The sequence below is a fragment of the Nomascus leucogenys genome, chromosome 6, assembly GCF_006542625.1.
Source record: "Nomascus leucogenys isolate Asia chromosome 6, Asia_NLE_v1, whole genome shotgun sequence".
NCBI classification, from domain to species: domain Eukaryota; kingdom Metazoa; phylum Chordata; class Mammalia; order Primates; family Hylobatidae; genus Nomascus; species Nomascus leucogenys.
In genome coordinates, this window is record NC_044386.1 from 82,461,142 (window position 1) to 82,473,224 (window position 12,083).

Genomic DNA, 12,083 nt, shown 5'->3' on the forward strand with positions numbered 1-12,083 from the left:
CTTCAGCCTCTGAGCATCCTCAACCCTCCTACCCTGTGACTTGTGGCCCTCTATCAGCTGTTCTTTTTCCTCTTCTTTCTGTTATGCTGAAGGCATCTGTTTTCAAAGAGGTACCTATAGTTACTATCCTCACTTTTTCATTTTCCATTTATTCCTTAACCTACTCTGGTTTGTCTTCTACCTCCCCGCAACCACCACCACTTCGCTGACATTGTGCTTACGACAGCCTAGCTGTTAAAGTAGTAGAGAGTTTTTCAGTTCTGTTCCTAGCTAACTTCTTGGCAGCATTTCACCGGTATATTTCTCCCCCACCTGAGAAATGTTCCTTCCTTGGCTTCTGTGACAATATTCTCATGATTCCGACTTGTGCACAATAATTTCACCCTTTTTCGTGGCTCTTTAAACGCTCATGACTTATGTGGTAAGGCTGAATAATGCCCCTCCCCCCCTTCCCTTACCCCCTCAAGGATGGTCATGTCTTATTCCCTGGAACCTCTGAATGTTACTTTATATGGCAAAAAGGACTTTGCAGAGGGGATCGAGTTAAGGATCATGAGATGGGAGATTATCTTGATCCAAGTGGACCCAGTGTAATCCTAGGGGTCCTCATGCGAGGACAGGAAGAGTCAGAATTAGAAGAAAGCCACGTGATGATGGACACAGAGGGAGAAAAGGTGCTGTGATGCTGTGCACAGCCATGAGCCAAGGAATGTGGGCAGCCTCCAGGATCTGGAAAAGGATTCTCCCCTACAGCCTCCAGAAGGAACCAGCCTGCTCTGACACCTTGATTTTAGCCCCAGGTCAGACCCGTTTTGTACTTAAGACCTCCAGAACTGTAAGACTAAATTTGTGCTGCTTTATGTCACTGAGTTTGTGGTAATTGAGCACAGCAGCAATAGAAAGCTAAAACAGTTTTCAAACGTGTATCTCCAGCCATAACCACTTTCCAGAGGGCCAGACCTCAAAGTTACCTGCCTACCGGACATCCACCTTGGATCTACTACAGGGACATCACACACCATGTCAGACTCGACTCTGTCTTTTCCTTCTCCCCAAGCAAACCCCACTTCCGAAGTGGGGGAGCAGCCTGTCCTTTTTCCATCATAATAAGTAGCACCATCATCTGTGTTGATCCTTAGTCAACCTCCAGATTTTATGGGTCCTACCCCTATCTACTTGTCAATGATTACTGCCACTGTCTTTGTTGAGGCCCCCTCAGCTTCCGCCTAGATCACTGTAATCTCTCCGAATCAGTCTCCCCACCTCTAATTTTATTTTCCTCCAATCCAGTTTTCACAGTGCTGAGTTTTACAGGTGGCATCTTATCCTGTCCCTGCCACATATAATGCTTTAGTGGTACTGCCTAACCTTGGGATAAAAACTCCTTTGCATGGCAAACAAAGTCCTCTGCCATCCCCACATCTTTCTCCCCAGCCTTAAATCTCGTCACGCCTTAACTCATACTCTTCCTTTGAACCTCATGAGTAATTGCAGTTCCCCAGCACATCATATCATTTTATTCCTTTGCTTACATTGCTCCTTCTGCCGACTTCCTGCTTCTTTACTTGGCTGGCCTCCGCTTACTTTCAAGACTCACTGCTCAGGGCAGGGCACGGTGGCTCATACCTGTAATCCCAGCACTTTGGGAGGCCGAGGTGGGCAGATCACTTGAGGTCAGGAGTTCGAGACCAGCCTGACCAACATGGTGAAACCCCGTCTCTACTAAAAATACAAAAATAGCCCGGCATGGTGGTGGGCGCCTGTAATCCTAGCTACTGAAGAGGCTGAGGCAGGAGAATCACTTGTACCCGGGAGATGGAGTTTGCAATGAGCCAAGATCACGCCACTGCACTCCAGGCTGGGCAAAAGAGCAACACTCTGTCTCAAATAAAAAAAAAAAAAAAAAAAAAGAGTCACTGAGGGTTTCTCTGGCAAGATTTTAGCTACAACCCACCCCTGCTTAGAAGCCTCTGTGTATACCCAAAGTGTCACTCACCACATGGATTTGAGTTGACTATTTACTTTCCTTCTCTACTAGATAGACTTTAGGCTCCTGAAGGGTGGGAGTTGTGTCTTTAGTTTTTGTATCTACCATACCCAGTAAGGGGCTTGGCACATGGTAGGTGTTTAATAAAAGAAAGAATCGCCTGGCACAGTGGCTCACGCCTGTAATCCCAAAACTCCAGGAGGCTGAGGCAGGTGGATCACTTGAGCTCAGGAGTTGGAGACCAGCCTGGGCAACATGGAGAAACCCTCTCTCTACAAAAAAATACAAAAATTATCCAGGCGTCGTGGCACGCACCCATAGTCCCAGCTACTCAGGAGGTTGAAGTGGGAGGATCGCTTGTGCCCAGGAGGTTAGGCTGCAGTGAGCTGTGATAGTGCCACTGCACTCCAGCCTGGGCGACAGAAGTGAGATTCTGTGTCAAAATAATAATACATAAATGAAAGAATCAGTACTTCAGTCATCAAAATTAACATGCCCATGAAGTAAGTGAAGTGTAATTTGGGAGCTAAGTGTAATTTAGAAGTTTTGTTCTCCATTTACCTTCAGACAGTTTCACTCTGTCATCCAGACTGAAGTGCAGTGGTGCAATCTTAGCTCACTGCAGCCTCGACCTCCTGGGCTCAAGCAATCCTCCCACCGCAGCCTCCTGAGTAGCTGGGACTGTAGGCATGGGCCAGCACGCCGGGCTAATTTTTTTTTTTTTTTTTTTTTGAGACAGAGTTTTGCTTTGTCACCCAGGCTGGAGTGCAGTGGCGCGATCTTGGCTCACTGCAACCTCCGCCTCCCGGGTTCAAGCAGTTCTCCTGCCTCAGCCTCCTGAGTAGCTGGGATTACAAGCGTGCGCCACCAGGGCCGGCTAATCTTTTTGTTTCTTGGTTTTGTTTTTTGTTTTTGTTTTTGAGACGGAGTCTCGCTCTGTTGCCCAGGCCGGAGTGCAGTGGGGTGATCTCAGCTCACTGCCACCTCCACCTCCTCAGTTCAAGCGATTCTCCTCCTCAGCCTCTGGAGTAGCTGGGACTACAGGTGCCTGCCACCACGCCCAGCTAATTTTTTGTATTTTAGTAGAGACGCGGTTTCACCACGTTGCGCAGGCTGGTTGCGAACTCCTGAGCTCAGGCAGTCCGCTCACCTCAGCCTCCCCAAGTGCTGAGATTACAGGCATGAACCACTGCATCCAGCCAATTTTTGTATTTTTAGTAGATGGGTTTTCCCCATGTTGGCCAGGCTGGTCTCAAACTTCTGACCTCAGGTGATCTGCCTGCCTTAGCCTCCCAAAGTGCTGGGATTACAGGTATGAGTCACTGCACCTGGCCTGATTTTTGTATTTTTTTGTAGAAATGGGGTTTCACCATGTTGCCTAGGCTGGTCTTGAAGTCCTGGGCTCAAGCAATCCTCCCACCTTGGCCTTATATGATCTTTATTCTGGTTCTTATCTTTTAATCTTTGTTAAATACCTTACAGGGGTCCCCAGTTCCAGGGACATGGATAGGTACTGGTCTCTGGTTTTTAGGAACTGGGCCACACAGCAGGAGGTGAGCGGCAGGCCAGTAAGCATTACTGCCTGAACTCTGCCTCCTGCCAGATCAATGGCAGCATTAGATTCTCACAGGAGTGTGAACCCTATCGTGAATTGTGCATATGAGGGATCTAGGTTTTGTGCTCCTTATGAGAATCTAATGCCTGATGATCTGAGGTGGAACGGTTTCATCCTGAAACCATCTCCATCACCCCAACCCACAGTCCATGGAAAAATTGTCTTCCACGAAACCAGTCCCTGCTACCAAAAAGGTTGGGGACTACTGCCTTATACTATCTTCATCTGTGTTGTGTCTTACACTATATTAATCTTTATTAAGTATAGAAGGATTTGCTTTTAATAAGATCACCCAGAATGTTGTTTAGGTATTGATAAATTCAGTAAACCTACTCTCCCACTTCATGATTCCAACCCTCAAGATTGGTGTTCCGATATTTGTTCCAGGGATATACGAGAACGCACCATAGCAAATAAAATAAATAAATAATAAACTAAAATAAATAAATATACATTTGCCTAAGGTGAAAGTAGTTGGGTGATGACATGAAAGAAAAACAGAAATTGCTGTGGTTAAGAATAGCAACTGCTAAATACATGAAATGAGTTTTTGTTCCTTATGAGTAAATATTGCAATGAAATTTTAGGGAAATATTTCAAATAGGTAGTCACATTAGTCAATAAATTATCAAAATGTCTCAGGCTTCAACTGAGGCAGCTGGGTCTAGCAAAAAGAGGCCTGAACTAGAAATCAAGACTTCCAAGTTCCAAACGGGTTCTGCTGCTCAGTAATGGAGTTATTTTCTAGGCTTGTTGTATCCTGTTTGCTTTTTTAAAAAAAATTACATTGGATAATCTCTATGTCCTTTCCTAGCTCTAAAATTCTAAGAAAACACTGGTAATTTCTCTAATACAGATCATTTGATACTCTACCATCATTGCAATTTTCTCTCTGATATCTCAATGAAGGTATTTAGTTTTATGGTTTATAAATTTGGAATATAAATTAAATCAACTTGGCATTATAAACATGGACACTTAGTATAAACTAGGTAGTAATTCTTTATCTGATTTCTTATGACCAGTATTTGCCCTCCTTGTTTTTGTTTCTTAAGGTTTCTTCCTCTTGCATTGCCCTTATTTATTTATTTACTTATTTACTTTTGAGTTGGAGTCTCGCTCTGTCACCCAGGCTGGAGTGCAGTGGCATGATCTTGGCTCACGGCAACCTCTGCCTCCGGGGTTCAAGCAATTCTAGTGCCTTCACCTCCTGAGTAGCTGGGACTACAAGTGTATGCCACCACGCCCAGTTAATTTTTGTATTTTTAGTAGAGACAGGGTTTCACCATATTGGCTAGACTGGTCTCAGACTCCTGACCTCAAGTGATCCACCCGCCTCAGCCTCCCAAAGTGCTAGGATTACAGGCGTGAGCCACTGTGCCCAGCCACTTCCTCTTGCATTGTCTTTAAAAAAATTTACTTGTGAATATTGTTTGCAAGCTGAAGTTGAAAAAACTCTTAAGAGAATGTAGTTAAGACTCTCATCTTGTACCATCAACAAAACCAATGCTGCTTGAAAGTTGGGTCCTAGGGTTGACTCTTTTAGGGCTGGTAACTTCACTCTGACCTTCAGCATCACAGCAGGATCAAAATTGCATCACTTGTTACCAAGAAAACTGGGTGGAATACTCTGAGGATCCCTCCATTTCCTGTCTTCCTTCAGCTGGTGTCCTGTCTCCTCTAAAGCTAAATTTCTCCATTTTCTCCTCTTTCCTTTTTTTCTTACCACACATTCATGTAAGAAGATTTTACAGACTGCCTTTTACCCCTTTGTCTGGGTCACTGATGACCTCTGTAAGGCTAAATCCAGTGGACATAATTCTCTGGTAGCTTGTTTTTTTGTTGTTGTTGTTTCGTTTTTTGTTTGTTTTGAGATGGAGGAGTCTCACTCTGTGGCCCAGGCTGGAGTGCAGTGGCACAGTCTTGGTTCACTGCGACCTCCGCCTCCCAGGTTCAAGTGATTCTTCTGTCTCAGCCTCCTGGGTAGCTGGGATTACAGGTGCCTGCCACCACGCCCAGCTAATTTTTGTACTTTTAGTAGAGGCAGGGTTTCACCATGTTGGCCAGGCTGGTCTCAAACTCCCGACCTCAAGTGATCCACCCGCCTCGGCCTCCCAAAGTGCTGGGATTACAGGCGTGAGCCACTGTGCATGGCCACTTGTTTAACCTCTCGACAGCCCTTCTTTCTGAAATGTTTTCCCCTTGGCTTCCACAGCACCACATTCCCCCAGTTTTCTTACTACCCTCTTGGCCACTCCTTTTCAGTTTCCTATGAGGTTCCTCTTCTCCTCATACCTTTAATGTTGGTGTTCTGGCATAGGCCTTGTTCTGGCTTTACTAGCTATCTAGGTGATTCTATGTACTCTCACGGCTTCAGGTATTCTGGTCTCAGCTCTGATGTTCAGTCCATTTCTCTCCTGATCCTGTATATGTAGTTGCCTACTGAACACCTCCATTTGGAGTGCTACAAGTATCTCAATCTCAAGGCATCCAAAATGAAGGCCGGGCATGGTGGCTCATGCCTGTAATCCCAGCACTCTGGGAGGCCGAGGTGGGCAAGTCACTTGAGGCCAGGAGTTTGAGACTGGCCTGGCCAACATTGTGAAACACTGTCTCTACTAAAATACAAAAATAACCCAGGCATGGTGGTGTGTGCCTATAGTCCCAGCTACTCGGGAGGCTGAGGCAGAATTGCTTGAACCCGGGAGGCGGAGGTTGCAGTGAGCTGAGATCACGCCACTGCACTCCAGCCTGGGCGACAGAGTGAGACTCCGTCTCCAAAACAATAACAACAAAATAACAAAATGGTACTCATTATCGTGTCTACTTTGCCATATTCTCTCCTCCTCCTGTCTCCACAGCATCCACTTAAGCCCAAACCCTCTAGAAGCCCTCATCCTTGACTCTTCCCCCATCTCACTCTATGTAGCTCATTAGTCACTAAATTCTGTTTGTACAATTCCTAAACTTCTATTAAATTTGTCTGCTTCCCTCCAGAGTCCTGCTAATTCCCTGATTCAGGCCACTGCCATCTCATGCCTGCATTGCGCCGAGGACCTCCAGTCTGGAATCTCATTTTCCATATCTTTACAAAGCAGATGTATCACTCTGAACTGTTGTCTCGACCTGAGTTTTGATAGGTATTGTGCTGGGATCTGACCATTCAAAATACAGTCACTGGAATCTGAAGAAGTATTCTGTGGGAGTGAATGGAAATATATATGACTTTTAAATGGGCAAAGGTAATGTTTTTCTGTAGGAATTAAATACCTGCAGTTGTATTATTTGAAGGTCCATTTTCAGGTGCGAGCTGCAAAATATCTGTCAGGTCCCAACACTTGTCTACTGGTGTTTTTTTAAATGTGGATTGCCAAAATCTTTATTCATGATGGGCATTATGTAGGAGTGGTTAACACTTACATAGCACTTACTTGTGTTAGGCACACTGATCAGAATAACCGACGAAGTAATTATTATTCAACATAAAGAAAAATCTAACTTGGATGTGATCAGAGAACTTAAGTTTTAATTTTTAAACCTTTCAGAAATGGTTAATATAGATGTTTATAACTTCCACTTTTTAAATTATTTCACGTATTGAACAGATATTAGTGAACTTCTAGATGCTGAGGGAACAACAAAGGGCAAAGCAAAGTCCCTGTCCCCCAGGAGTTCGCATTTTAACGGGGACGAAAAATAAGCAAGTGAAATGGACGACTGTGAGAAGACGGAGCAGGGAGATGTTACTATTGCTTGTAGGGTGGTCACAGAATGCCTGCAAAAACAACTTTTTTGAAGAATTGAGAAGAAAATAAAAACCATTTGGCTAAAACAGCCCTGAGAAGGGCAGCTTCTTCCACCACTCTTTCATCATTTTACCATCTGTGGGTTATCCGGGGTCACTGCTATCCCAGCCTAGGTTTTATACAGGATGGAGTACCAAGTTCCCGCAACTATCCAAACGGTAAAATGTGCTTAAAAAAAAAAAAAAAAAAACTATTTAAAAAGGAATCCTGCTTGTGCCTGCGCTACATTTTTCTTCAGTCTCTTTAGTTGACTTGGAATCTCTGCCTGTTCTCGGTGCATGCGGCTCGAAGGTGGGCTAGGGAGCTCCCCTTCTCTTAGCCACCTCGCGGCCGGCACTGGAACCCGATCGGAGTGTATCTGTGGGGGTGCGGCGATGGCTCGGGCCCTAACGTTGCCGAGGACGCCCGCCTTGAGAGCAGGAGCTGCGGCGCGGCCCTGGCGCTTCCGGACACCCGGTAGGGCGGAGGGCCCAACGGTGGGGTCCGCCCCTGCGCCCGGCGCCCTCAGCCCACGCCCCGCCCAGTCCCCACGACCCTAGCGTTTACCCCCCACGCCCCGCCTCGCCCGCAACCCACGTGCCCCGCCTCCGAGCCTCGCCCCCGCCCCCACGTGCCCCACCCCCAAGCCCCGCTCAGCCCCGCCTCCGAGCACCGCCCCCGCCCCCACGTGCCCCACCCCCAAGCCCCGCTCAGCCCCGCCTGCGTCCCCGTGCCTGCCCCCGAGCCCCGCCCCGCCCCCCGCGTCCCGGTTAGCCCCCCACCCCGAGCCCCACCCACCGAACCCCGCCCGCGCCGGGAGCATCTCGCGTCCCCAGCGGGCCCCCGAGTCGGTTTCCGCGGTGGCCATGACTGCGGCCGTATTCTTCGGCTGCGCCTTCATTGCCTTCGGGCCTGCGCTCGCCCTTTATGTCTTCACCATCGCCACCGAGCCGTTGCGTATCATCTTCCTCATCGCCGGGTGAGGCGGTCGCGTCGGGAAACCCGGACGCCGGGGCTCCCCTCCCCCGCCGGGGTTACCTGCGACCCTCGGCGCCCCCACCGCGCGGCTCGACCTTGTTGCGTTTCGGACGGGAGGAGGGTTGAGAGGGGGAGAGCAGAGATCCCGCTCCCCAAAGGCGCCTCCTCCTCTTAGGAAGAAGCGCACACTGGGGGTCAGGGCCTTTTCCCTGGGGCCCATGGGTGGGGTTTAGTGATCCGTGAAGCTACTAAAGTTGTATAAAAAAATTATGGATAAGTTCATATATGCATCCTTCATTTTCTGGAGGGGGAGTCCCTAATTTCCCTGATTCTCAAAGGCATCTGTAATCCCCAAAGGGTTAAGAGCCACTGGCGTCTAGGATAGTAGTGCGCGACCTCTGCCAATTAGAATCACCTGTGGCCAGGTGCTTTAAAACATGCCTATGCCCACCCCTACCCCGATCCGTTGAATCAGAATGTCTAGGGGATGGGATTCGGGCTTCAGAAAAAAAAATTTTTTTAAGCTCCCTTTGGATGGTTCCGTTGTGCGGCCGAAGGGTGGAGACCTGTAAAAACACCGAAGCACCTGACTGTGCATCTCCTTCTGGGAGCTTAATACCGGACTCTGGTGTCCCATCTCCCTGGCTCATACTTGGACATACCATATCCCCCGTCCCCTGATGAGTCTCTCTTGGCACCAGACTAGGCCAATGATTCCCGCTTTTCTGCGTTCCTTCACCTGCCACAAACGTATTGAAAGTGCTTCGTTGCATGTCATTTTAAAAATAATAGAGATTTGGGGAAAGGTCTGTAAAGCTTGCTATAATCATTAGAATCCCCAGGGGTGCTGTAAGACCTGGAGGGCTTGGATATTGATCCAGATCAGAACACAGGTTTTCAAGTTGAATTTTATACCAATCACCTTATTAATAGAGATGTAGATATTTTTCTGGAAGAGATACTCATCTTTGCAGATATCTGACCAGTAAATCCGTAATTTCTTGTAAGTTTTAAGAATATGAAAATTGCAGTAATCAGGATTGTGTATTTTCTTGTTTTGGCTCATCAATGGGTAGAGCATTGATTAGAAAGAGTAGCAAATAACCAAGTTTCTAGCTAGGCAGTCTTTGGCAGATAGAGTCTGCAGATGTACTTGCAAGTAGCAGGGTCACTGAACAAAGTAATTGTTGGGAAACCTCAGCCTTCCTCTTGGACACGTTTGTCTCACCAAGGAAAATGCACCGTTAAGAACAACTGATCAGAGTATGACTTTATGAGGACTTTTTTTTTCCTTACTAAAACGTCAAGAAATCTCTTCCTTCTCAAGCAGGTTTTTTTTTTTTTTTTTTTCTGCTTTTAAACATTATTAGTCCTGTACTGATGTTCACTTGTAACTTTTTTTCCTGTATTTTTCAGAGCTTTCTTCTGGTTGGTGTCTCTACTGATTTCGTCCCTCGTTTGGTTCATGGCAAGAGTCATTACTGACAACAAAGATGGACCAACACAGAAATATCTGCTGATCTTTGGAGCGTTTGTCTCCGTCTATATCCAAGAAATGTTCCGATTTGCATATTACAGACTCTTAAAGTAAGTTAAATACCTGCCTTACCTTTTTTTTCCCCAGTTAGATTTTAGTTATGATTTGGTCATTTGAAACATGGATATAGTATTGTATCTGTGCCTTCGTACATAGTACTAAGCCAAGACATTGGTATATTTCCAGCCTGAAAATATTGAGTGTTCTTTTATCTTGTAGAAATTTCTTATTTCCTTCCTTTCTTCCTTTATTCAAAAAAATATTTCTTGAGAATCAATCCCAGACACTATCCTAGGTACTGGGGATACATCAGTGATTAAAAGACAGAGTCTCTGGCTTCATGGAGCTTATATTATAGTAGAAAGAGACAGACAACAAATGAATGAACAAGAAATACACTGTTATAGTAGGTAAGTGTCATGGAGACAAACAAGCTAGGGAAGCATTAAAACAACTACAGAAATCATTCCAGCTTAGAATGTATATGTTCTCCTCTTTGCCACCACCTAAGATAATTCTTTTTTTTTTTTTCGTGACAGAGTTTTCGCTCCTGTTGCCCAGGCTGGAGTGCGATGGCGCAATCTTGGCTCATGGCAACCTCTGCCTCCTGGGTTCAAGCGATTCTCCTGCCTCAGTCTCCCAAGTAGCTGGGATTACAGGCGTGCACCACCACGCCTGGCTAATTTTTGTAATTTTAGTAGAGACGGGGTTTCACCATGTTCGCCAGGCTGGTTTTGAACTCCTGACCTCAAGTGATCCGCCCACCTTGGCCTCCCAAAGTGTTAGGATTATAGGCATGAGCCACCATACCCGGCGAAGATAAATAATTCTTACAGAGATCATGCCTTCCGTTATTTTGACTGTAGTAGGGGAAACAGGAGTTCATTTTGTGGTATTTCCTGTAATTTTAAATCTGTAATAGAAAATTACATTTTAAAAAAGCCTTAGGTTCCCTTGTTGGGCCAGAAAGTAGGTTTTCTCTAGGACTCATGAGGACCTCACATGAAACCACTGATTTGAAACATAGCTGGAACTTGGAACCATATTTCCTTTCAGGCAGTCATGAGATTGGCTTTGATTATGTAGTAAGACTTAGTAGAGTGATAAATGTGCTGTCTTTTTTCATTTCTACAAATGAAGTAATTAAGGCTGTCCATGAATTTCATGGATATAAACAAGAGGAACCTCAACAACAACTCTTTTCATAGGCTTCTGATAACTTGTTCTTGCCAATATGCTAGGTTTTCTGTATTTGTTACTCTTTGCTTTTAATACCAGATACTGAATTCCCTTTTCATAATGAAGTAATTTAAATTAGAAATTGAAATCCAGGAAGCCATTGCTTAGAAGCAAAAATCATATCTTAGAAAAGTTTCAAAAATGAAATTCCCATTAGTACCTAGAAATATTACATGGGAACAAATAAATATCAAAGGTCGCATTGAAATTTCCACGGTAATACAATGTCCCTAACAGATGGACATCTAGCTGTGTTTGAATGTTTCTGGTATGTGGCAGTTACTACCATTCTACAATTTTAAGCTTTAACTGTAGAATATCATTAAGGTAATCACATCTACCTCCGCTGGGCTTCGTGGCTCATGCCTATAACCCTAACACTTTGGGAAAGCAAGGTGGGCCAGTTGCTTGAGCTGAGGATTTCGAGACCAGCCTGGGCAACATGGCAAAACCCTGTCTCTACAACAAATACAAAAAGTAACTGGGCACAGTGGTCCCAGCTCCTCGGGAGGTTGAGATGGGAGGATCACTTGAACCTAGGAGGCGGAGGTTGCAGTGAGCCGTGACTGCACCACTGTGCTCCATTCTGGGCGACAGAGCCAGACCCTGTCAAAAAACAAAAACAAAAACCAAAACAAAAACTCCCTTCTGACCTCTGCCTTACTCAAGTACTAGGTAAATGAAGTCTCTGCTGCATGGTTATAATTATCTCCCTTTCAAGATTGAACAGTCCTCATTTCTTCACCTGGACCTCAACAGGCGTGGCTGTGGCTTCCAAACCTTTCCAAAAGAAAGGCTGTTTGTTCTTTTTGGTCAGTGGACATGACCCTTTTTGTCAGTGCCTGGTTTTTGCCTGTGCTCAGGACCCAGGACGGTATTCTGCAGTGCGGACTAAGTAGTGTCCCTGACTGGGCACTGTACTCTTCACAGCTCAGCCTCACG

At 45.8% G+C, this 12,083-nt stretch overlaps 1 protein-coding gene across 1 annotated transcript in view; it reads left to right on the top strand.

Moving 5' to 3' along the window:
* The first annotated feature begins 8,154 nt into the window (after nt 1-8,154).
* The window catches only part of APH1B (aph-1 homolog B, gamma-secretase subunit), a 28,941-nt gene continuing 25,012 nt past the window's right edge, over nt 8,155-12,083 (top strand). The window contains exons 1-2 of the mRNA XM_003267080.3: nt 8,155-8,366; nt 9,782-9,952. Of these exons, the coding sequence (XP_003267128.1) occupies nt 8,254-8,366; nt 9,782-9,952 (284 nt within the window). The 5' untranslated portion in view covers nt 8,155-8,253. The remainder of the gene's footprint in view (nt 8,367-9,781; nt 9,953-12,083) is intronic.